Source organism: Varanus komodoensis, unplaced genomic scaffold (genome assembly GCF_004798865.1).
Source record: "Varanus komodoensis strain SLA01 unplaced genomic scaffold, ASM479886v1 scaffold29_1, whole genome shotgun sequence".
NCBI lineage: Eukaryota > Metazoa > Chordata > Lepidosauria > Squamata > Varanidae > Varanus > Varanus komodoensis.
In genome coordinates, this window is record NW_025335759.1 from 2,447,057 (window position 1) to 2,471,732 (window position 24,676).

General features: G+C 51.3%; 1 protein-coding gene across 1 annotated transcript in view; it reads left to right on the plus strand.

The window, feature by feature from the left end:
• Positions 1–20,813, plus strand: part of FOXO6 (forkhead box O6) — a 128,604-nt gene extending 107,791 nt beyond the window's left edge. The window contains exon 2 of the mRNA XM_044435000.1: positions 16,000–20,813. Coding sequence (XP_044290935.1) covers positions 16,000–17,469 — 1,470 coding nt within the window. The 3' untranslated portion in view covers positions 17,470–20,813. The remainder of the gene's footprint in view (positions 1–15,999) is intronic.
• The last annotated feature ends 3,863 nt before the right edge of the window (positions 20,814–24,676 follow it).

The following is a 24,676-nucleotide window of genomic DNA, read 5'->3' on the forward strand; positions in this document are numbered from 1 at the left end:
AGGGCAGCTCGTTCCAGATGCAAATTGATAGTCAAGTCACTCATCAGAACAATGCCTCTTCCCGCCCTCCACTTAATCCTTTTACAATGGGACTAATTGCTAATCAGACTGATTTCACACTGGCTGTTTTCCCTTGACAGCAAGCCTCCTTGGAGAAAAGCTCTTGGAGGGGGAGGGGGAGGGGGAGGCAGGGGCTGGGAAGGGTGGGGGGCAGCAGTTGCCCTGGCACCCCGCTCCCCCGGTGCCAGTTGGCACGGCAGCCTCCTGTGTGTCTGGAGGGATCGCTTTCTCCCCAGCCTGTGCCTACTCGGCTGGCGAGGGAGCCGCGGTTGCCCTGAACGCGGGGGCAGCCTGCCTCCCCAGCTCACGGCGGGAGGCTTTGCAGCTTCTCTGCTTGTCGGAACCGGTCTGGCCCCTGTTCGCCAGGCCCTTCCCTCGCCGCGGAAGGGCTGCTGCCCTCTCTGTCCAAGGCAGCGTGCCGTCTCTACACGGATTGGGCGGGGTGGGGCAGGGGGTTGCGTAAGCACATTCGCTTGGCAAGCCCTGTCGTGCGACGTCTGACGGGGAACCATTCCAGGCTTCGCCGTGTTGTGTCAGCTGTTACCCCGTGCGTGTCGACACCAGCCTGGCAGAGCCGCCGGAAGAGGGATGATCCAGACGGGGCTGGCAGGTGCCACGTCTCTGCCTGCGGACTCCTTTCCTGGGAGAGGTGCGGAATCGTGGGCGGGGGCTGCTGTGGCCTTGGGGTATGGCTGCCGCTCTCGGGTGCCCCCTGCTCCACCGCACCTGACGGGAGATTCCCTCTGTGCAAGGAAACATGCGCATGTGCTCCATAAATGCACAGGTGCGCACAACCTCCTCGCCTGTGGATCACGTCCTGTGCCAGCTCCAGGTTGCTCGGGGCAAAGCATCCTCAAAAGGCCCCTCCTCCGCAAGCCCCCTGGTTGCTGCCGGTGCCCCCACCAGCTGCTCTCCCTCCTTACCCTCTTTCTCATGCTTGCGCTTGTCGGCTTTCCAGGCATGGGGAGCGAGCCGGCAACGGCCCTCACCTGTCTCAGGGCCAGAAAAGGAGGCGGCAAACATGCAGGTTGCCACGGGGACGAGGAGAAGCTGGTCCAGGGGGCTGCTGTCCGTGCATCCTTGCTGGAGGATGGTCCCTTGGAGGGGGTCTAAGCTTGATGCCAGCTCCAATCACGTCATATTCTGCAAGCGACCTCTCGGCTGAGGGCATGGTGTGCTTTCTCCCCTTCACACATCCCGTCTCTATGCCATCAGCTGCTGCTCTAGGGAGAGGTCATGATGCATTCTTCCCACGTGTCACCTCCCCGGTCTGCACCCTTCCCTCCCCAGCTCATTTGCCAGGCTTATTTTGACAGGGGTCATAGCTTGGTTTAGACTGTCCATTATTTTGAAACATTCGACATCTTCACAAACAAACAAACAAACAAACAAACAAACAAGAGGATCTCAGGGCCAGATGCCTGGACGCCCCCCAAGCAGAGCTCCCTGGAGGAGATGGAACCAAAGCCTGAGTCTGTGTGAGGTGGCTTCATCTACCTAGCTATGAAACTGGACTTTCCAAGCAGCTGGATATCTGTATTCATGCCTGCATTCATATTAGCACACTGGCCCCACACTAAGACCAAACACCTGCAGCCACAGCCAGTCCAGCAGAATGAAACAGAGAAAGAAGAGAGGGAAGGCAGAGACATTCCATGAGCCCCACTGAGTCTTTGTTCTTTCCTCTTCCCTCCTCTCTTTCTTCCTTTAGTGTCATGCCTTTTCCTATTGTATGCCAGTGCGCAGGGACCGTCTTGTTTTCCCTGATTACATGTCTCCTTCTCCAAGAGCCTTTTCTGGAGGAGGAGCAGGATTAAAGGTACACACATCATGTTACAGTGGATAGAGAAGTAGCTCTTTGGACTCTCATCATCATCATCATCATAATTTCTGTACTGCCCAAAGTTCTCTGGGCAATTCACAAAATTTAAGTCTCCCATCCAGCTTTCAGCCATGCCCAACCCTGCTTAGCCTCCAAGATTAGATAGGATCAGGCACTTCAGGCTATATGGAAGCCAGTCAAAGCACCTTCACACAATGGGTGCCTGACTGGATGATGTGTGTATGTTAAAAAAAATTACAGGAGCATGGGGGTGGGTGGGGTTGATGTGGATCAAGGCTTCTGTATGTGCACGGGACATTTAACTCTTTGCCTCCCACTGTAGTCTTGCTCTGGATCACTGGTTTTACGACAACTGTTTATACTGAGTTGGGGGGGGGGGAGTTCTCATTCGCTCTAAATCTGAGCAATTCGCCTCTCAAAAAATTGGAGAAATTATATGCATGCATTTATTTATGGCATTTATGAAGTACCTCATGAAAGAAATTTTCAAGGTGTTGTGCAATTCAGTTAAACACAAAAATAATGCAACAAAACCACAATAGATCAATAACATCTAGTACAGTGTAAAAAAAAAAAAAAGGAAAAACCCAGCATACCACCAGGGCATGATAAAGTTCTCATAGAGATTACGCAGGCAGAAACCACTGTTGGGTGGAAGAGCAGAAAGAGCAACAATGAGAATTTGCATTGTGGGGATTAAAGAAGAACTTAAATGAGTCAAAGGCATTCTTTATGGCTGAGGAGGGGGCCGGCATTCCTTGTTCAAATGGGCGGGGAAACGGGGACAAAAGCATTCCAGCAGAGCTGCAGGGCAGAGGGAGAGTCCCACTCGAGTGAGTCCCCATGTCTCTTGAGTAAAGGAGCTGACCTTTTGGCGGATCGTGTGGAAGAGCGGTTCACCTCCAGATCCTCCGCAAAAATAAATAGAGATGACAATGCGAAAAGAAAAGGTCACAAAATGGCTTGCCCCCACCGGCAGGGGAAGCTGCGTCACTAGCCAACTGCAACAGCACGGGAAGTTGCCCACTTGCATTCCGCATGAGCCATCGATGAAGCCACAAGCCGCTCTGGCAATCTGTGTGTGTGTGTGTGTGTGCGCGCGCGCGCGTGTGCGTGTGGGTGGCTGGGTGGGTGGGTGGGAGGGAGGGAGGCCAAATGTGGCTGCCGCACTCCTGAGAAGAGCACTCTATCCAGTGGAGCCACTTTCTTGAGGACAGATTTGCCCTCCCCCCCTCAAAAAAATGGAGCATCTTCGGGGACCCAGGACACCACAATGGTTCCTGTGATTTCCATTTTTGGTGTGAGTTGCCAATTGGAGCCAAAAGTGGTAGCGTAGAAATGCGAATGGTCTTATTTACTACATTTCTCTGGTCCCAGGTTTGGGTCAGGAGGCACCATGAGGGGGTCCTCATACTGAAGCCAGACTAGTCTGGTCTGGCTGGTGCACAGAAGAGAATCCATTCTGGAACCACATGTGGGCGCCTTGGGTTTCACGAGGAAAAGCTGGGTTGTAGACGAAAAATAAGTATCTTGCCCTTCTTCCAAGTACATGGTGCTGGTGGTTACATCATATCTATGCCTTGTCTTTTCTTCCTCTTGCAAGGAACCAAACGTGGCTTTCATTTGATCCACGCAACCGTAAGAACAACCCTGGGAGACAGGTTAGGCTGAGAGTGAATGGCTGGTCCAAAGTCAGCCAGTGAGCTTCCTGACCAAGTGGGGGGACAATGACTTGGGTCCCTGGAGCCCCCAGACCAACACTGACTCTCACCCCACACCAGCTCCCTTTCCTTCCCCATTTCGTCATCCCAGCAATGCTAAGAAGTTGGGAAATAGTGATGGACTCAAGGTTGGCAAGGTAACTTCTTGGGCGAGTGGGGGATCATATCCAGAACTCTCCGGTCTTAGTCCATCACTCTGGCCTCTGCTCCACACTGGCCCTTGGCCAGATTGCACAGGATGTGAGGGATCTATTTCTGCATTAACTTAAAGGATGTTCCAGGCAGCTCTGAATTTGACTGGGGCAGCAGCAGCACACTGGGGAAGATCAGGGTTTTCCCTCCCCAAGCGACCAAAACAAAAGAGACAGCAATGAAGATATGAGACCCAAGCCATTCAAGTACCAGAAATGTTCAGACACGTTAAGCGGCCAGCAAAATATTCAGAGCACTAGATTAGAAATTAAATGCCTGCTGGAAATGGAAGGTCTTAACCCTGTATCTGAATGCATATGGTGAAGAGCTCCCTGGGAAGGGCCACTACTGAAAAGTCCCTTCCCCTGACAGCTACCCCTTGCGGTACTTTGGGAAGAAGTAAGTGGCAGCATCCAGAGAAGATACTCCAAAGATGAGCTTAGCAGTCAGGCAGGACCATATGGGAAAAGATGCTCCCCTATGTTCCTGCCCAGTTGGATATGCTGTTGGATGTATGCATTTTAAAGATGCAAGACATCATAAAATTGTCATTTCTGAAATGAAGAAGGCAATGCTCAGTGCTTTGAAATTAAAACAAGTTGTTTTCTTTAAAGTAGCCCTTTGATGTCACATTTCAGATCCCATTCTGTAAAAGACACGAAATGTGTAAAGCCAAGCCCTGGCATGTAGCTCATACAACTTATACAAAACAAGCTTGCGCAGAGTTCCATTTCGGCTCCTCCAGGTTAAAAGCACTTGGGCACGTCTGCTGCAGAATTGCCATGTGAGCCGAACTCCTGGTTGGAGTGGTTCATGTCGTTTCTTTCTGTCTCACACAGTCACCTCTCCCCATGCTTAAGCAGCATCACGGGGGGGGGGGGGCTCCTTGGAGAAGGCAGCCCTGCAGGGTCTTGGTGTGAAGCTGGAAAAGGGTTCCCAGGGAATTAGAAATTCCAGGGGCCCCGAGTGCGACATCTTGGAGCGCTCTCTCGCTCACTCTCTCTGTCCTTCCCCTTGCATAGCTGCTTCTCTACATCCAGCAGAAATCAGAGGAGTGGAACTGGCCATTTGCTCCTGCGTTTGTCTAGGTAACAGCTGACAGCAGACCCTGTTGAGGCTGCTGTGGGAGCTAAGTGTGGGGACTTACCAGGGAAGCCTGCCCCTGAGCCAGTAAGCCTCCCAAGAAATAACCTGCCAGCGAGATCCACAAATAGAAATAATTGTGCGATGGCACTGGGAATGGACATTTTTGCTGCCTTCCCAGGGTAAGGGCATCTCCAGCACTGCCTTTAAGGGCTGGAGCATCTGATCTCTTGGTGTGGCAGAAGCTGTGCCGAGCGCAAATCGTCTCCTTCCATTCCATTAATTAAGCCCACTGTCCTCATTACTCCCACCTCTGCACTTGCTCTTTGGGTCCAGCCACTGGGGCCCACGCAGTGCTTTGTCGGAGGCAAGCACACACTCCTTCGCTCTGCTGAGCCGAGCCTTAATTGCCACTGCTGTATATTAATGAACTTTCCTGGCAGAAGGAAGCTGTGACCTCCATCTCATTCTGTGCAGATGAATGCAGGCCAGCGGCCTTCCTTACCCTACCAAAACATTAGCCATACAATTGAGAGCAGGCCTGATTTTCGGCCAGCAAGAGGGATGCCGTTTCCCCTTTCCTGCTTCTCCCCGAGGAGCCTGGGCCAGCTATTCTTCTTTCCAGCTGGTGCTGGGCTAAGCTGGCTCTTTCCTTTTAGCGTTCTTTTATGCCAAATCCTTTGAAATATCTAATTTGCAAGAATTGCCTTAAAAAGGCAAAAAGTGTGTGGGTTTCAGAGCTTGAGCCACGGCTGTGGAGGCACGGCTGTGGAGCAACAGCTCTTTCCGGCCCCTGGCTCCAAGGGAATTTCAGGACAAGGGAAGTTCGGGATGGCCCCAGCATTACCTCTCCTGTCCTTGCTTGCCCCTGTCTGCCAGCACCGGCCCCTGCCTCACCTGCTCCGACAGGCTCCAAGGCAGCTGCTAACGCTGTGTGTGCCTGAGTGTAAATCTATCAAAGGTGAAAGTGGGCAGGAGCAGAAAACTACGAAGTCCTGGCAAAATATTTCATGTGCTTGCACCTCGTGAAAGAGAGCGCACTTGCGTCATATTATGGATCAGTTCAGAAGAATTTTCCTTTACCTATTAAGACAAAATATGCACAGGCCTCTGCTTATGTGTGCCGCCTCTTTGCTCTGTCCTTTTTGTGAGCTGCAGTTAAAACCAGAAGCTCTTATTCACCATATTTTCCTATTTTGTCTGAGTCAGGAAACTGCAATATTTTATTTTATTTAATTATTTAAAACATTTCTATGCTGCCCCATCGCAACAAAGCCTCGGGGCGGCTCACAACAAAAACAAAAACAAACAAAATCAATCCCAGCTTTGGAGAAGCCAAGATCTTAAACCAGCTACAGACTGTGTTTTAGCAGCCTGGGTGTCCTGAAGGTACTAACTAGTTTGGGCGAAATGGAAAGCTAGGGTAATTAGAAGCTTCTCAGTTTAATTGTGGCTCTTGGTGGTAGGAGGAACGAAAGGACGACGCCCATGGGCAGTGAGCAGCTTGGCTTAAGGATCATCGGAGCACAGCCTGTGGGAGCACCAAGGAGGAGGGAACACACCACGCATTCCACTTTCCACAAGTGTTTTCCATAGAATGCGTTCTCCGATGCAGGTCCCCAGCCTCTTTGCTACTGACCTCTTTATGTCTAGACCCTTCCCTGTCCCTCATTACGAAGTTCAGTGAAAAAGAATATGCGCCTATCCTAGAGTTTTCCCTACCACAGGGAGTTCCAGAGTGGGGCTGGGGAGCAACCCCTTGGAAAAAGTAGCTTTTCCTGTCCCATTCTTGCATCCCTGGGCTACTCAAAGAAAAGAAAAGATCAAGGCTGCAGTCTCACCTGCAACAGACTGGTGCCGTTTTACTATTGTTGCTCTGCTCTAGTATTGTTTTAATAATTTGTGATTTTACTATCCTGTTGCTATAGGATATCTGAATCGGTTGCCAACTCCCTTGGTTGGGTGGATAGTATTCTTACTATTACAGGATTCCCTATCAAATCCAGCAGGACTTACTTTCAGTAAGTTAGAATGCCTCGATTCTGCTCTCTTCTGTCTTCGCCACCTGCTTTTCTTCCCCCAGGAAAGATAGGCAGGGCAGGCCAAAGAAACCCTGGGGGAGTGGGAGGAGATGACAGCTTTTCTTGGCAACCTTGTGGATCATCACTAGCTGATGGATATCAACATGGATATCTTGGCGGATATGAAGAGTGGCCATGAGGAACACTAGGAGATGAACATTCTTGAGAAAAAAAATTACCAAGGGGAGCGTGGTAAAAAGCTTATACTTTGCCCTTCTGTTTAAGGCTATCTTGACTAAGTTCTGGATCTATGGATCAAGAAGTTCTGATTTCAGTCTAGCACATCAGTGTCCTTTCTTTGTTCAACTGGAAGCAATTGTAAGCCTGAGAGATGACATGCAGGGAGTTATATTATTATTTTATATTATAGGCCTTTGTGTGTCTAAAAATGCATAAGATTGCCTGCTTCTTGTCTTGCAGCAAGTTGTTCTACTTCTCCCTCTGTGCGTTTGTGTGTGTGTTGGTCTGTGTTTTAATAAGTATCACAGGTTTGTGGTTACAAAATATTGTTCTTAAGTCTGTTGTAATTTTTCCTGCATATTGTATATGGCACTTTTCTGCTTTTGTTTTTTAAAACATTCATCTAAATAAATCACAGGAGCAGAAGAGCATTCCACAGGCCAGCTAATGAAATAAATTTAGACAGGAAGTGCACTCTGAAAAGAAGCACTTTCTTGAAGGCAACGATGGGTAAAGCAGGGGGGCGATTTCTGTTGAGTTGATCCTGGATTGCAAGAATTTTGTTGAGGTGCTGATTTAATTAGTGGTTTAGGAAAATTGGGTGGATTTCTGAATGCTGGCAATTGACAGCTTCTGCTAAATGAGCATACTTGGATAACAGGAAGAAAGGTGGGGTAACTATCTTGCAGAATCTTGCCGTTCTTAGGGGCAGCAGGATGGCAGTAGGGTAATAGGCTGGAAGGCACATTTCTTCCAAAGAGTTGGCCTTTGTGTCATAAAGGAGGGCGATGCGCCAGGGATAGTGTCCAAGATCATGGGGAACCCACTGTGCTGGGAATGTTCTTTAAGCTCATGCCATCTTTTTAAGACATTTTCTTCATTATTGTGGGCACATCATTTTCAAAGAGCTAATCTCTCTCTCTCTCTCTCTCTCTCTCTCTCTCTCTCTCTCTCTCTCTCTCTCTCTCACACACACACACACACACACACACACACACACAGTTTTTTTTTTCAGATGGTTTAGATGAAATGCTTGGTAGTCAAAGGAAAGGTGGGAACCCATGAGTCACGACTTTACAGCTCTGCCTCCTGCGCATGCTCTCACTGTGCAGATTTGGAAATAATTAGTATAATTTAAGTAGAAATAAAATGCTTCCCACCAGTGAGAAGAAGACAGTGAGCCAATGCCCCATGGGCCTGCTTTTTCAATCTGCTTTTCTGCCACTTGGGGCGACCTGGGGTTCCCACTCTGCTATTTTAGAGGTTTTAGTTTTAGAAGTCAGGCTGCCAAAGTAGAGGACTAGCATCCGTAAAATAGGATCCATGGCCACTGCAGCAAGAACGTGGATGGGCCAGTGTTTCCCGTGAGGGTGATGCTCTTTTGGAGTTTAAAGAAAGACAAATGGAAGAGCAGTTTCTGTCCCCTTCTGTCACAGGAAGCATCCCTGCCTCTGTGCAAAAAAGTAAAAATAAATAAAATTAAAAAAACAACCCTTTTTGGAATTTCCCCTCCCCAACTAAAGGGGCCAGAAACTCTTTCAGAAATTGCAACACAAAAGTGGGGGGAAAGAGGGGGAAGTCTTGGCAGAACATGTATGTATGTATGTATGCATGCATGCATGCATGCATGCATTCATTCAACTTATATTCTGCAATTAGTCCCAAGGACTCTCTAGGTGGGCTGTGATTTTGTGTCTTTTGGAGACTCGCTCTCCTTCTGTTTCCAAATAATAGGGTGGAGACTTTTTTCCCTTTTCTGAGGGCCCCCTTAGCTGCTTCCCCCCACCCCAAAGAAAAAAGCCACTGAGAGAGAACATAATTTGGCTGAAATCGAAGAGAATCACAAGCAGAGGCTTGGGGATCCATTGAAGAGCCACCCGCCTCCCCACAGTCTACCTCTGTTGGAACAGGCATTCTGCCCCTGACCACATCGGGCTTCCCCAGCATCCTGTGGGGGTCCTGAAGGGGTCACCCTAGTGGAGCAGTCTGGGTGAGTTGGCCCCGGAGTCTCCCAGGCAGGCCCCTTGCTCTGAACGCCTTGCTCTGAGCCAGGAGCCTCCACAGGGGCAACTCTGAGCTGCCACAGCGGAGCTTTCGGCAAGCCTGGCTGATGGTTTTCCCGCTGCAGAGTCGGCTGTGGTGGGGAAGGCACTGGCTGGCTTGCAGAGAGCCCGCCCCTCGGAGGTAGGGACAGGGCAAGAGGCACTTTGGGGGGGCTGTGCCAGGCATCCCCACCAGGAGAGCTCAAGGCAGGCGGATGCCTCGCTCTCAAATCCCCCTGCCATGAGACTTTGCCCCGATGTGCCAGGCACGGTTCCCTGGGGAGGGAGACATCCTGCCTGAAACCCTGGGAAGAGACTGTCAGTCAGTGTCAGAAATACTGGGCTCGTGGAACAAGGGGATTGCTCAGTTTAGGGCTGCTTCCGATGTTTCTGCTTTTCAGGTGTGTTGGCTTGTTGTCTGGTCCAGCGGAAGTACAGTGTTCTAGTACAGCTCCTCCTGCTTTCTGTTGTTCAGGAGTGCTCTCCTCTCCATCACACCGCCATGTACTTCTCCATGACTGGGTTTTAAACTATAACCCACAGTCAAAGGTAAACTGTGGGAGATGTGGAATGGTAGGTTGTTGCTAAAATTTGAGGTATTATGTGGTCTGAACCCAGCTATGCTAACAAGGAACAACCTGTGAAGAGAGCCTGTGGGTGTTGGGGGGGGGGGGTTGTGAATCATCGGTTGTTGGCCAAAGTTTGTTATCTTGGCTGGGCTCCAACCACATGATACCCCTGTCTCGGCAACAGTCCATGGTTCCTTGACAACTCACAATCATTCCTTGAGGGTGGGTTATCATGTTGTCTGAATCCAGACGATGTCTCAGAACAGATTTTGAACCTATTGCCTCCGACATGGCAAAGCAAATAGGGAAGAGAAATGAAAGCCAGGCTGTGGAAGGAGAAACTAATCTGGATGATAAGATCAAGAGGTTAGAAGCGAGGGGCAGCAGGGCTGGAAGTGAAGGCACCACTTTAGGAAAAGACCTAAGCAGAGGTTAAGCATGCCATTGTTTGCACAAAATGTCCCAGTTTCAGTCTCCAGCACCGGCATGTAAAAGCAGAACCAGAAAGGGTAAAGGCATCCACTAAGCTCCGTTTGTGCACTGCCAGCTATGGCAAACCAGCTTTTCTCAACCTGACATTCACCAGACATGCTGGACTGCAACACATGCTGGCTAAGGATGATGGGAGTTGGGATCTACTGAATGGAAGATGCCAGCTGAGGAAAGCTGGAGCAGACTGTACAAGACTTAACAGACCAAGCATCTGACTTGGTAGACGTACTCAGCAGCGTGTTTCCCTCCTGCTTAGAAAGGAATCAAAGCCACGGACACCCCCTGCAAGTTCTGTACCTGGGCCTCATCCGGCTTCTTTTTTCCAGGTGTTGCCAGGCCCAGCAAACTGGCTGCTGGGATGGAAGGGGTTAATTGCCAGACCCTACCTGCCGTTGCATTTCTAAAGATGCTGAGATGAAAGCCCATAATTTATTCTCCCCACACACGAAGGAGCAATTAGTTCTAAACACGGCTTAATCAGTCAGTGCGAGATTGATTTCTGTAGACTTGGATTTGGTGGCTGCTGGCAAGGTGCCAGTCTGCGAGCAATCTCCAAATAAATGAAGTGCAGAGAAGTAAGCCATTACATAATATGATATATAGGGCCTGAAACTCGCCTGCCTGCTCATTAGTATGCCCCTGGACAGAGGCACGGCACCAACTCTCTGCAGACGCGTCCTCAGCCATCCCCCCGTCAGGCAGTTTTGGCATCGCCTTCCTCTTTCCTCTCATCCCGTCCCCTCTGTGCAGGCTCAGTCACTCACGCCCAGACTGAGCGCTGGCCCCTGCCGGCTGCTTTACTGCCCCCAGATTAAAAGAGCAGTCAGCTTTTCTCCTTACGTAGAACCAACATCTCCTGAACGTCTGGGATATGTCAGCTTTTGAGTTCCTCAGAACACGAGAACGGGCCAGATCCCCGTTTACCAACAGTAATAAATACAATAAGCACACAGCCCCCTTTTCAGCTAAAGACACAGGCAGTCCTCTAGGGTGAACACGTGTCCTCTTTTGTAGAGGGCTGTCCCCAATCTGAAGGGCTGCCCAGTCTGAGTCCAGTTGAAAGGTAAAGACGGTGCCAGAACAGCAGACCTGTACAGGCCGGCAGGTCCCAGGTGGCGGGTCACAGTCTTCCACACTGCGGTGTTGGGGTCTGTATATGATGGCGCGGTGGGGAGTGGTGGGTGAGGCTTGTCCCTGGACCGCCGGGCTGGCGCCAAGTGTGGGCACGGTTGAGCGGCTGTCAGGTGCCACACCTGCTCCTCTTCTCCACTGCTACTGGCTTGCCCTCTACCTCTTTCTCTGGCCAGACAATGGAGGCAATGAGGAGGAGCCTCTGATGCGGCAGTTCCTCCACCTTCTTGCTCACTGGCTCTCTGCCTGCCCAGCAAGCAAGTGTGGCAGGGAGGAGGAGGAGGAGGAGTTGGTAGCAAGAGTGGTTGGAAAATAAGCCACTGAGGAAGGGAACCTGTCAAGGGTGCCTTGCCTAAAGGGCCCCAGAAACCTGGCCCTGCTGGGTTGAGCAGCAAATGCAGGGCCCTCCACCCCACATTTCCTCTGGAGCTGCTGCAGGTTCCAGAGGGAGATGGGGGAGAAATGTCACCCATGGGTGCACCCCCTTTCTACACACCACTCCCTACATATTTGCCACTGCCCCTGGTCTTGCATCTCTGCTTGGGTTCCATGTGCACGAAGCGAGAAGGTGGAGATGTTTGGCCCTTTTCTCTCCCCTCACTGCTCTACTGCTCCGGGAAGAGGAGTGAAAACTGGGTGGCCTTTGTCTTCTTTTACAGAAGACAGTCCTTTACTTGCCCTGCCCAAGCCTGGGCCAAAGGTAACAAACCAGGAGGATGGCTGGATTTTGCCCATCAGCAGTGAGCCCCTGGGCAGTGGACTGCACAGGTGGGCACACAGGTGGCCTGCTCAGCATCCTGCATGCTCTGGCGAGAGGGACTTCGATTCCACTGAAACGATCAGCATCCTTCCTCCATGTGACTTGGCAAGTGTCAGCTAGCACACGCCTGTTCCATGCAAACGCATGTTCGCCTCTTTATTTTGTTGGGCGTTTCCTCTTTTGTGGCAATCCTGAGTGGCCACCCTACAAGGCCACAGAAAGCCAGGCAGAAGCTTGGGAAGACCAGCAGTCATTACAGGGACCCTGCCAGGTGCTGTGTGGCCCTGGCTTCTCTGCCCACTCTTCCCAGTCGCACAGACGCAGCCATCGGTGTGTTCCTCCATCTCCTGGTCCCTCCATCTTGTGCAAGGCGTGCCTCGCTAGCACTGGCTGGCTCGTGAGAGGCAAAGTTCCAGCTCGGAGACTCGTGGTCCTGGCGGCGGCGCTCCGACACTCACTATTGTCTGCAGGGCTAATCGGCTGTGCAGTGTCCCACTGAGAATTCCATGGGAAAATTCCCTTGGATGGAAATGGAGGAATAATCCACAGGTCACCGGCAAGAGTTTCCCAGCGTCCTGCGCCTGTCATGGATCGAATGCCCTGCTGGCTGTCTCTGCCTGCTGGGCATCGGAATCAAAAGCCTTGCTGGGAGCTGAAAGACTCAGCCGCTCCTCCATTTGCACAGCATCTAAGCTCTGGGCTTTTTGTTTTGGATGGTGTCAAAAAATGTCTCCAATGGCAGGCAGCCCTGGCAGAGCAGCGGCTCTGGCAGCTGCGGGGGCCTTTGTCTGCCATGGGAATGGGAGACCCTGCAAGGCCTTTCCATGGCAGAAGTGCTGAATGGGGCATCACTGGAGGTTCCAGCGAGCTGGAGAGGTGGAATGCTTGCAGATGTGATGTTTGCGTGGAGCCGAAAGATGGCAGTTTTCCTCCCCCGCCACCCCAAAATCAGGGTATCTTGGCTGTTTCTGCGATCCTCAACCCAGTGCTTTTGAGTAATGAAGACTGACTCATGCTGACCATGGCTCACCCTCTCGAAATCTGTGCGTGTGTGCACACGTGCGCAATACAATCATGCAACCTGGGATCTAGAATGAAGGCAATTGAGAGCGGCGTTTGGGTGGCCGTGTGTCCTAATTTGCAGGGGAAAGTCCTCTATTTGAAGGACTTTCAGAGGGTAGTCCTCTGTTTAAAGGTTGTCTCTGTTTGAAGCACTGTCAGGCCATGAACTGTTCAAAGACAGAGAAGAGGCTTGAAGTTTTCCATCCACTGTTAGCACCTGGACAGCACCTGAGCAGGTAGGCATGTAGCTGGGAAGACAGAGCAGGTCAGTCCCGTCCTTGTGGCGAGATGAGATGCACGGTGTTTCTGTTTAAATGAAAAGCATTCTTTCTCTAAATGGCTAGCTATCAATTAGGGTATGCATTTTTCCAGTTTTTAAAAATTCAGCTTGCAGGCAATATAAATAAATAAGTGATATTCCAAAGAAGGGAAAGAAATATAGGAAAAAAGAACTCTCAGCAGTAAGAGAGCCTTTTAACTGTAATTTACAGAAGAAACTTTCCTGTTTATAACACCTAAAAATAGGGCATAAGATCAAACCTTGTCTTGCAATTTATCCTCCCAAAAGTGAACAAAAAATAGTATTTTTGTACATTTATCATTAGGCATTGTGAGAAGCTTTGGACACATTTTGTGGGAAATCAACATGCAAATTGAATTATGAGGGAACTGATGAGTATTTGTATAGACTGCCTTCTTGCAAAGTAGGTTATAGTTTTATAAGGGGAATTATATGTCATTATTTCTTAAACCTCTCCATTAGGCTAAACTATTCTGTTGTTTTCCAGTACAGATATTCTGACAACTATTAGCAAAGCAAGTACAAATTGTAGATCTGTAGTTTCTCCCACTTTCTCTAGATAATCCATTAGGACACCTTTAGTGTTTGTAGGGAGTTGATATTCTGTTCTCTCCTTGAAACTGTTTAAAACATCATTCTAAATTTAGTTGAAATTTATTTTATCATGTCCTCAAGATATGATGCAAATCTGCTTTAGGAGTTTGGCATCTCCAGCAGAGAACCATGTAGCTAAGACCATTTTTGCTTAAGCAGATGCAAATTTCATGCAGATCAGTATCTTCTTTTTGTCCTCTCTTTTGGTGTAGGATTTCCTCCTTTTTGCTGGTACACAAAGAGTTGCAAAATACAGAGATTGTGGGGGTGCAGCTGGTTAAAAATGTAAGGACTAGGATCTATATTTTGTTGCACATGGAACATGCCCATGGAAATCACTGACATTAAACTTGTCATGGCTAACTGAAGCCCCATTGATTTCAATGGATCTGTTCTATGATTGAGTCTGGATCTGAACCAAGAAGAACCCAAGGCTCAGCATCCTGTTTTTCAGAGTGATCAACCAGATGTTGCCATTATACTCCCAAGTATGGTGTGAAGGGAACTACGTTTCTCCACTGGTTAACTGGAACCAGAGGTACACTGCCCCTGAATATGGAGATTCAATCATGGCTAACAGTCTTGGTTAGATTTGCCCTCTACGTATTTGCTGAATTCCCCTTTAAAGCATATTACATTGATGGCTATCAGTATTGAAGCAGTGAATTACGTATTTAAAGGGAGAAATTATTTTCTCTGTCTTGACTCTATGAGCAATATGAAAGGTTTAGAGTTTGTATAAAGCTGGGAGTTGTAAAGTTAAAAGTGGGGGAAGTTATACAGCCTCCCCCAACTTTCCACTTGACGAATGCAGGATTATAGCTGGGAGTCCATTGTTTGCTTTTCGAGGTCTGGTTCTTCCTGTCCCGTTCCCCAGCCCAATCCCAGAGTAGTTCACAAGCAATCAGTTCCACAAGGCAGTTACTCCTCACACGTGTCCCATCTAAGAAGGCGCAACACACAAGGAAAGAGAGATGCAAAGGGCAGAGGGGGAAATGGCGTAGCCACCCATTGGGTGACTGCTGATGATACCTGAGAGAGGAGAGCTCTCTCAGCTGCTCTCGTGCGCCTAATGCAGAAAATTGGGGTTAAAAAACGGTTGTGCCTCATACGACTGAAACGGGACAACTTTTATGGTCTTCTAATGCTGCACTAGCAAGGTATGGAAGGGAAGGGCAGGTGCTGGTGTGGGATCGACTTCATTTTCTTTTAACCAGGGCTTGGCGCCAACAGGCATTGAACTAACGAATGCTGAGCCCAGGAATCTGTTTTGAATTCGAGTGCCAGGAGGCGACGGGGCTCGTAGTTCTTCCGCTCACAGAAACGCACTTCTGGTTACCCCCAAACTGTTTTCCTTTCTGCAGAATAACTCAGGGCATTTGGGATGCTGATTTTGTTGTCGTTGCTAAAAAACAGGGAGTCAGAAAGAGAGCTGTGTTGCTGGTTGTGCAGCCTTCATTCTGTGAGCATTCATAGACTTCTTCTCAGCTCGGCTTGCTGTCCAAGACGGGGGCAAGAATGAGAGGAACTCCTTGAGCACTGTTGGAACAGACTCCGTGGAACTTTAATGCATCCCTAGTCAGAAATGCTTGCCAGTCAGTTTAGGATTATCCAGAGATTTACCGGTAGATCCAGATCTAACTTGAGCCCAGCATCTCATGCCTGGGTTCCTGGCACTGGAATGGAGTTTAATTTAGCTTTTGGACAACTGCAGCTCATCCCCATAGACTGCAAGGGAAGGGCCGAAAAGGTGTGGGTGCTGCCACCCAAATCTCAGAAGCCCAGTGGGTGGGTTGTTTGGAGGCAGAGCTTGCAGTGGGCTTTGGCGGCGGCTGTTGCTCGCTGGCAATGACAGAGTCATGCTCTTTGTGTTTTACTTTGTCTGCAGAACTCAATCCGGCACAACCTGTCCCTGCACACGCGCTTCATCCGTGTCCAAAATGAAGGCACTGGCAAGAGCTCCTGGTGGATGCTGAACCCCGAGGGTGGCAAAACGGGGAAGACGCCACGCCGGCGGGCTGTCTCCATGGACAACAACAGCAAGTTCCTGCGGATCAAAGGCAAAGCCAGCAAGAAGAAGCAGCTGCAAGCTGCCCAGGAGCGTGGGGAGGAGAGCCCGGCCAGCCAGCAGGCCAAGTGGTCAGAGAGCCCGACTTCCCACGCGAGCGAGGAGTACGACGCCTGGGCTGACTTCCGGACACGGGCCAACTCCTCGGCCAGCACCCTGAGCGGGCGTCTCTCGCCCATCATGGCCAACCACGAGCCCGACGAGCTGGAGGAGGAGGACGGGACCCCCTCGTCCCCGCTGATGTACCCCAGCCCGTCCAGCACCATGTCGCCCTCCCTCGGCGCCCGCTGCTCCGTGGAGATGCCCCGGCTGACGGACCTCACCGGCACCATCAACCTGAACGAGGGCCTCGGAGAGAGCCTGCTGGACGACCTGCAGGACAGCTACAGCATGAGCCCCACCCAGCCCCTGCCCACCGGCGGCCTCCGGCAGAGGAGCTCCGGCTTCAGCTTCAACGCCAAGTGCTCTGCCGTGGGTGCCGGAGGGGGCGGCGGAGGGGGCGGCGGCGGCGGAGGGGGTGGCGGCGGCGGCGGCGGCGGCGGCACGTACTGCGGGACCATCTACAGCCAGCCGGCCATGGGCCTCCTGCGCCGCCTGCCCATGCAGACCATCCAGGAGAACAAGCAGGCCACCTTCGCGCCCATGAACGCCTACCGCAACACGTCGCTGCAGGACCTGCTCTCCTCCATCTCCTACGCGCACAAGGAGGGGGAGCCCCCCATGCCCCCCGCCGGCAGCCTGGGGCCGCCCCACCGTGGCCACAGGCCGAGCAGCCTGGTGTGCGGGGCGGGGGGCGGGGGGGAGATCGGGCTGGTGCCCTACCCGCCCCACGCCGCCTCCCTCGTGAAGAGCAACGCGCTGTACCACCCGCCGCCCGCCAGGCACCACCCGCCCCTCCACAACAGTGCCTTACCCGCTCCCATCAGCCTTATGAGCCTGCCCAGCGAGGCGTGCAGCATGGTGGCCATGCCTCACCACGGGCACCACCTCCACTCCTACGTCAACAACCAAGGGGCGCACATGAGCTTGCTGGACTCGTTGCAGGGACCCTACCCAGAAGCCATGCACACCCCCGTCTTGGGCCAGGACAGATTCCCCGCGGACTTGGACTTGGACATATTCAACGGGAGCCTGGAGTGCGACGTGGAGTCCATCATTCTCAACGACTTCATGGACAGCGACGAGATGGACTTCAACTTTGACTCGGCTCTTCCGCCGCAGAACAGTCTCAACATGGCCACGTTGCCCAGTGCCCCGCAGCCCGCCAATCAGAGCTGGGTGCCCGGGTGAGACCCGCTCGGACAACTCTGGCCCACCAGTTGGCAGTGGTGGGGGGGGGGTCATGCATTGAAACAAACTCTCTCTCTCTCTCTCTCTCTTTCTTCCTCTTCCCTCCCCATCCTGTCTTTTCTTTTCTTTTCTTTTTTGCCTTCATTTGTTCAGCCAGGCTAGAGCCATCTGTTTAAACCTGACAACACTAAACACACACACACACACACACACACACACACACACACACACACACACGACGTAGGGTGAAATGTTTTGACAGGTACTGGCAGCTTCCCGCTTGTGCCAGGTGTATTGTGCAGTAAAGTCGGGTCTGTCTTTGATGTGTGCAGTAGGCACAAGGAAGCCGTGACACGGCAGAGCTGCTGGCCTCCCCCCTGCCCCCCCCCAACCCACACTATTGCACAGAAAGAAGGAACAGGTGATTGGTGGCCCAAAGAACAGACTAGACCCGTCACCAAACCTCCGTGTTGACCCCGATGGCCTCCGTGAAGTTCTGCCCCCCTCCTGCACCAGTTCTTTTCCCAACTGGTTTTCCTCGCACCTCAGTTCTAATTTGAAGGTTCCCTCCACCTTTGCTCATCTGGGGTACCGGGAGCCACAAATTCCCTTCTTTATCAGGGTCTCTTGCCCCCTCTACACAGACTGTTATTATGATTATGATTTATTATTGTTATTATTAATTTATTTTCTTTCTCTGCTGCCCAGTGGCCGAAATCACTCGCTGGAGTGATTCAACATACAATAAAAGAGCATAAAAGGTCATGACAGATATAACCCCCTGCAGAATTTAAGCTACTTAAAGCATACTGACAGCACAATCCTGCACATGCGCACTCGGATCACATGTGTGTCCAGTGGGGTTGCTCCCAGGAAACAGGGTAAAAGATGGCAGCTGCCGGCTTCCTTTGCCAAGGAGCCTGCCACGCTGAGCATTCTGGGTGCCGCTAACCTGCTTAGCCCAAGTTAGGTCTGCTACCTCCTAGCCTGGTGGTTCCCACTGAAATCAGTGTGGGTGTCCTCCATCAGCCCGGGAGAGACATTAATCAGCATCACTTGTGGCACGGCTGTCGCGGAAGGGAAACCTCTCCAGTGGCCGGATCCAGGCAGCTGACACTGTGGACCGCGGTGCCCAGGGCACAGCGGTGGAAACAGAAGCCGAGCCAATCCGGCCCAAGCCAGCTTTGCTGCTGAGGGGACTTCCTGTGCCGCGTGCCTGCAGCACCCCCATGCAGCGGGTGGGGCGGAATGCGTGTGTGCGGCGCAGCACGGCGGTGGACCGTGTTCAGGTCCTCGTGGTTTTGCACACACAAACAGCACGTTTGCAGGCACTGCCGTAAGAGTTAGCTGGGATGGCCCCTGTGGGTGCAGCGGGTTGGCTGGCTGGAGGAAATGCAAAGGAACAGTGGCGACTATTTGTTTTGGTCACCTGCACACTCTTGCCAACAAACATCTTGCAGGGCTAATGCAACGGCTTAGCAAGGGCTGTACGAAGATCTGGGCTTAGGGTGAAGGGTAGGAAGGCCTGAGAAGCAAATTAATCTAGGAATGGAAGAGAAGGGAGGCTTGTGAGCTGTTCTGAGAAGAAAGAATGAATCTGGAGTTTGATGGTCCCCACATGATCAAGAAAGGGGAGGAGATGTTCCTTCCCCACCCAAGTAGGTATAGGGTTCAGGGCCAAGAGGTAGAAAGAAAGAACATAGCTGAAAACAGAGGGGTGATCTTTCTCTGGAGTGCCCAGACCAGCGCACGAGAGCCCAGGTCCTACCCTAAGAGGGAGTGGTGGTGGAGAAATGTCACTCGTGGCTTGGGAGAGAGGGGTGCTAGAAGCTAGAGCTTCCTCACACGGAGGAGCCCTAGACAAGCCAGAGTGGTAGCCAAGCTCTTCAGTCTCCACTTGACCTCTTGGATGTATTCTGGACTGCCACCAGAAAGGTTCTGGCTTGGGGCAAAAGACCCCCTCCCATTCCATGCACACAAACTTACGGGACTGGCCATCAGATCTTTCTTCAGCACTGACCATGGGGCAGCATTTCGGCCTCCTGGAATGCTCACTTTGCAACCATAAGGAAGGAAGTGTGTTTGGAGCACAGAGGGACAACATGCAAGCCAGCTTGGATGAATGCGCCGGTGCGCCTCAGCAAGGCTTTTCCTCAGCAGGGCTTTTCCTCTTCCAGCCACTGCTGGGCTCTAGTCGTGATGTGATGCAGTTTGGCAGGGACATCAGGCTGGTTCATACTGTCTTTGTGGCAGAGGCTCTGCTGGGCTTTCAGGGAGGGGTTCTCCCCTGCCCTGGGCTGGAAGCATGGCCAGGATGCCATCTGCAACGCCATCTTCACAAGGTCCTGCATTGCAATGTCATCTCAGTGTCCTCATTGACACAAGGCTTATGAGAATGGAGCCAGGCTTACTCAGGAGAGGACAAACCTCCATAGAATGGAGATGCAAAGACACAGGGTCAAGTGACGCAGGCTGGAAATTGTGCCCAGGCGTTGGCGTATTTGGGACAGGCAGTCCCTGAGTTATGAATGGCTGAGTTGCAAACAGCCAGTACTTACAAACTAACTTCCATGAAGCCTATTAATTAAAAAAATACTACTGAGGAAAATTGTCATTACCATAGAGAGATAGAAAGTAGAAGGGGAGAGAAGGAGGCCACAAAGCATGCCTTCCTGCCCCCCCACCCTCAAATCTGGAAAGGGAAATCTCTCTGCATTTCCTTGCTACAAAGAGTAGGCACTGGTGCCTTTGGCTGGGTGGGGACGTGTGCCCTAGAGATATTTGCAGTTTTTCCACTTTCATGGGGGTCCTGCACCCCTAAACTCTGCAAATGATCTGACTTACCTACCAATTCAACTTAAAGACGAATTTCCATTTTCTCTGGAACAGAACTCATTCGTAACCCAGGAGCTGCCTGTATTCGTATTAGAGAGTCAGAATTCTTCCCTCTCCACCTTAAGTTGAATCTTCTACCCTGCACAGATGTTGCAAAGGAAAAAGACAGGCACAGTTGTGCTTGCTGTGAAGCATTGAGACCTGTTTCTTCCAGTGATGGGGAAGGGGCCAAAAAGCATATACAGGACACCCTAGAAGTTGTTAGTTAGTATCGCCCTCTCGGTTGCCCAAGACTCGGCTGGACATTCTTACCCACTTTGGAACAGGCTTCCTGGGATCATAGAACAGCAGAGTTGGAAGGGACCAGTTGGGCCATGGAGGCCAACTCCCTGTTCAGGGCAGGGTTCCAAGTTAAAGCACCATTTAACAGTACTTCAGGCTGGGAACATGGCTGTCTAAACCAGCATGGAGGTTCTCTGGAGTGAGAACTACATTCGGCCGGGCCATGTCCAGAATCCTTGCAGCAGTGAGACCAGAAGCATCCTTCCGGTGCATTTGTCTCCACTCTCTATTCTGCCCTGTTTTCACAGGAAGAAAAGCCCTCCAGGAAGGCTGCATGGCTTGCATGCGTGCCGAGGGACGTCAGGGTTGGGCCAGCGCTGTCCTGGCACTCCAAGATACAGGCATCACGGAGGTGGGGCGGGGTGGGGGTCAATGCCAAATTATGTCAAGGGCTTGTGCCAGAATATGCTCCTACAGACCATTTATACAAGTGAGACACACTCTCTCCTCTCCCCCAGCCCCTGCTTTATTTGAAAGTCCCTTTTTTTGCTAGAATCAGCCTGAGAGCTGGCTGAAAGATCAGCATTGCTAGTGGTAACATTTCAAGTGCAGGGCCGTCCTGAGAGTCTGCAGCCATGCCAGATGCAGAAGCCAGGCACGCAGGCAGCTATGTTGATCCATTTCAACAAGCCACTTCTAGCAGTTTCCATTTCCACCAGGACATGGGCCGTAATCGCCCATTTTAGGTGAAGCCGTCCCAGAATGCAGTCGGCCCCAGCTACAGCGAGGCCTGCAGTGCAGCTCAGGGGGAAGGGGCAAATCCCAGTTGGTGGCAGGTAAGGCCAGCATCCCAGTTCATAAAAAGACACGGGTGCCACATGCCTATGAGCTTTGATTCCACTGCACCATTAAAATGTGTGTGTGAAAAGATCCTTTACTTGTGTGTGCCAAGAGCCGGGTCACGCAGGCTTTGAGTGAAGAGGTTAACTGTCATGTAGGCAGAAGTGGAAAAGAGAGGGAGGGAGAGGCCCCAGGTGATGGTCCTTTAAAATGCTAAAGCATAGGAAATTGCCTTATAGCAGGTATGATTCTTGGTCTGTGGCTCATTAAATCTGCCTCCACCCAGCTTGCTACGTGGCTCAGGCACATCTTGGTTAAGCATGGGGTTATCCCCTTGTCATGTGCCATTTGACCCTTTATCCCATTGATGTCAATGGGAGAATTGAACCGATGTTTCTCTTTGAAGCCCTTGCCTTGGTTTCTCCCATCCAAATCGATGAGACCATATTGCACCTGTAGGACAGCATCTCCCCAAAGTTAAGAGACTCAGAGGCAAACCTTGTTTCCATCCTGTGGTACCTAAGCATATACTTGCTCTCCTAGTTAAGTGGGTGAAGAGGTAAAGCACCAACTTTAAACAGACAGGGAGGTTGTGCATGATTTGGCCTTAGAACGGATTATTCTGAACCATGAAGGGGGACCCATTAAGGAAGGAAGGACGGAGCCTTCTGCTTGCACGACTGTATTGTTTCCACATGTTGCAGTGCTGGTTGTGTGTTTTAAATTGACTGGATGTGTGTTCCAGTGTGCACAGCAATGCCCAGAACTGTCTTTGGGGCTGCCTTGTCTTACACACAGCTTGCTTCTCATGCCTTTGAACTTGGCTGGGGCCACTGTGCAGACCTCACTATTACCATGCAGAAAAACACACACTTCTAAACAACAACAACAACAACAACAAAATGTTTGGAAACAAACCTTCCTTTGATACAGAGAATCCTTCAGTTGTGTTGGACTACAATTCCCATCACGCTGCCCAAGCCTGCTCTGTGGTGGTTTTCACGAAGCGTTCTGAAAGAGAATGCATTTCACATTCCGTCCTGATCGATTTCCCGTTTTTTCACTGTGTGCCTCAAGGAAGGGAGCCCTCTCCGCCGCCCCACGCCGAGCCTTCCCAGGCCCCCACCCAGATCTCCCATCAGTAGGCAAGAACAGACGCAACAGAAAGGCCTGCTTGGAAGGGGTGTTCTGTGCCAAAATAAGCATGTTCCATAGCAAACTGAGTTGGCCCCACAAGAAGGCACTTGAGCAGATTGCAGGCTCTGGCTTTGTGAACATGCCGCAACCCACATTTGCAAGGAATGAGGGAAAAGCCCTCCCCGCCCCCAGTTTCCTGCACTGGATCTATTTGTTTTGCACTGACATTCATTTGGTCCTGCCCACCCACCTTGCCCAGGTGTCAACAGGCCACCAGACATGGGGCACCCTATTCTGCTACGGTTCACCCACATTTCCCCCGGAGAAGGGGAATGTTGGGCATGCGGAAGAGGGAGCCTCTCCCCCCAGAGTTGGCAGGGGACTGGGTTTGTTTAGCCCATCTTTCTCTGTGCTTCGGCTCTGATTCTGCTACAGGCTAAGAAAAGAGAAAGATCTCATGTGCTTACCAGTTTATAAATGTTTGCACTGCTGGATCATGTATGGAATTTAATATATTTTGGTTCTATGTGTGTTTTGTTTTGAACCATGCTAGTGATTATCTCCTTCTCCTTCTCCCTTTCCCTCTCCCCCTCCTCCTCCAATTTGTCCAGCTCAAGAGTTTATTTTATAAAGTTGGCCTTGGCTTCCCCAACCATCCTCCAGGGGGATGCACCATCCCAAACACTGTGCGTTCCAGAGCCCACCCATGTTCAGCGTCATGCCGAGCACGGTCCCTTAAGAAGGGGGGGCGGGAGGAAGCCTCTGCCCAACTGCCTTCAGCCACTGCATACCTACATGCCCCACTGGGACCTTCTTTTCAGTAGACAGGCATAGGATTGCACCCACACTGCTGCCATCATTTCTTTAACCCCTACCCTTTTATCCAAAGTAGCCCTCAAGGCACCTCCATCTTGATGTGATGGAGGGAAAGGAAGGGAAAGGAAAGATCACCGGCAGGGTCATCTTCTCAGTGCCCCTAACTTTTTGCTGGTTTTTAGGAAGAGTGGGCAACATGGTGAAGCAGTGAGCCCTCAGACATCTTTTTTCACCTCCCCCCCACCCTCACAAAGTGCTTTATCTCTTTCGCATTTTATTTTATTTTAGAAAACAACCTTTCCTTACTGTGATTGCTTCAAAGCAAAGCAAAGCGCTCAAATTGCTCCGCCTCCTTCCGCCACCCTCACATTCCACCAGGCCACGCGTGGTCCTGAGGCAGATGAAGATGGTGGGCAGCTGCAGGCCGAGGTGGCGGGGTGTGGCACATCCATTTTGTGGTGGGGCTGCCCGAGATGGTTTCTCAGATTGCCAAATGCACCCATTGGCCCCAAACCTTTGCCTAGCCCTGGGTTGTTGGAAGAGAACCGTAGGGTGCATAGGGGCAGCACAAGGAATGCTGCTCCAGCTTGCCAATCCAGGGAGCTTGAAGACAAGATTCGAGGGGTCACCTCCACCTTGAAGACCACCCATCCCATTTGCAAGGGGATAATCCTCTGATGATGCCCTCTGCCCTATGGCAGGCTTGAGTTCTGCCCTCAGGAAGTGCCCTCGTTCCTCAGCCCCCTTTGTGGTGTGTTAACTGTGGGGTTATTGTGTGCAATGGCGTCCTATTTGCTGAGCGTTGTGTATACTGTCTTGTTGTGGAAGTGCAGTGCAGTGCCGAGGGGCCGGGATGTGCAGAAATGGTTGGGACCAGGTGTCGAGGAGCCCTTTTCCGAGAAGGCAGAGCGGTATCAGAGGGAGATTTTGAGGAAAGCCCCCCGTTTGGGGCAGGGATCTGTGTGCCAGTGCTCCCAGCTTCTGACCAGCAAAGACCGTCAAGGTGGCGGTTCCTCTGAATGCATGAAAGTGGGTCACAAAGGCCACCAGGACCATGGAGAACTGGGATAGTTCAGGAAGGTGAGCTGGGTTATCGCCTTGGAACAGGAGGTGGGGATGGATTGACTCTCCCCCCCCGCCATAATCCCCCGTGGGTATTCTCCACCTTCACTACCAGCTTTAGCAAATGCAGCTTTGACCACCGTGAGAGCCCATCAGTCCACCTGCTTTCCATGTCACCTGAGGCTGGGAGGGGGATGCTTCCTTCTCTTTTCCAAACCCACTGACCTCAGTTGGT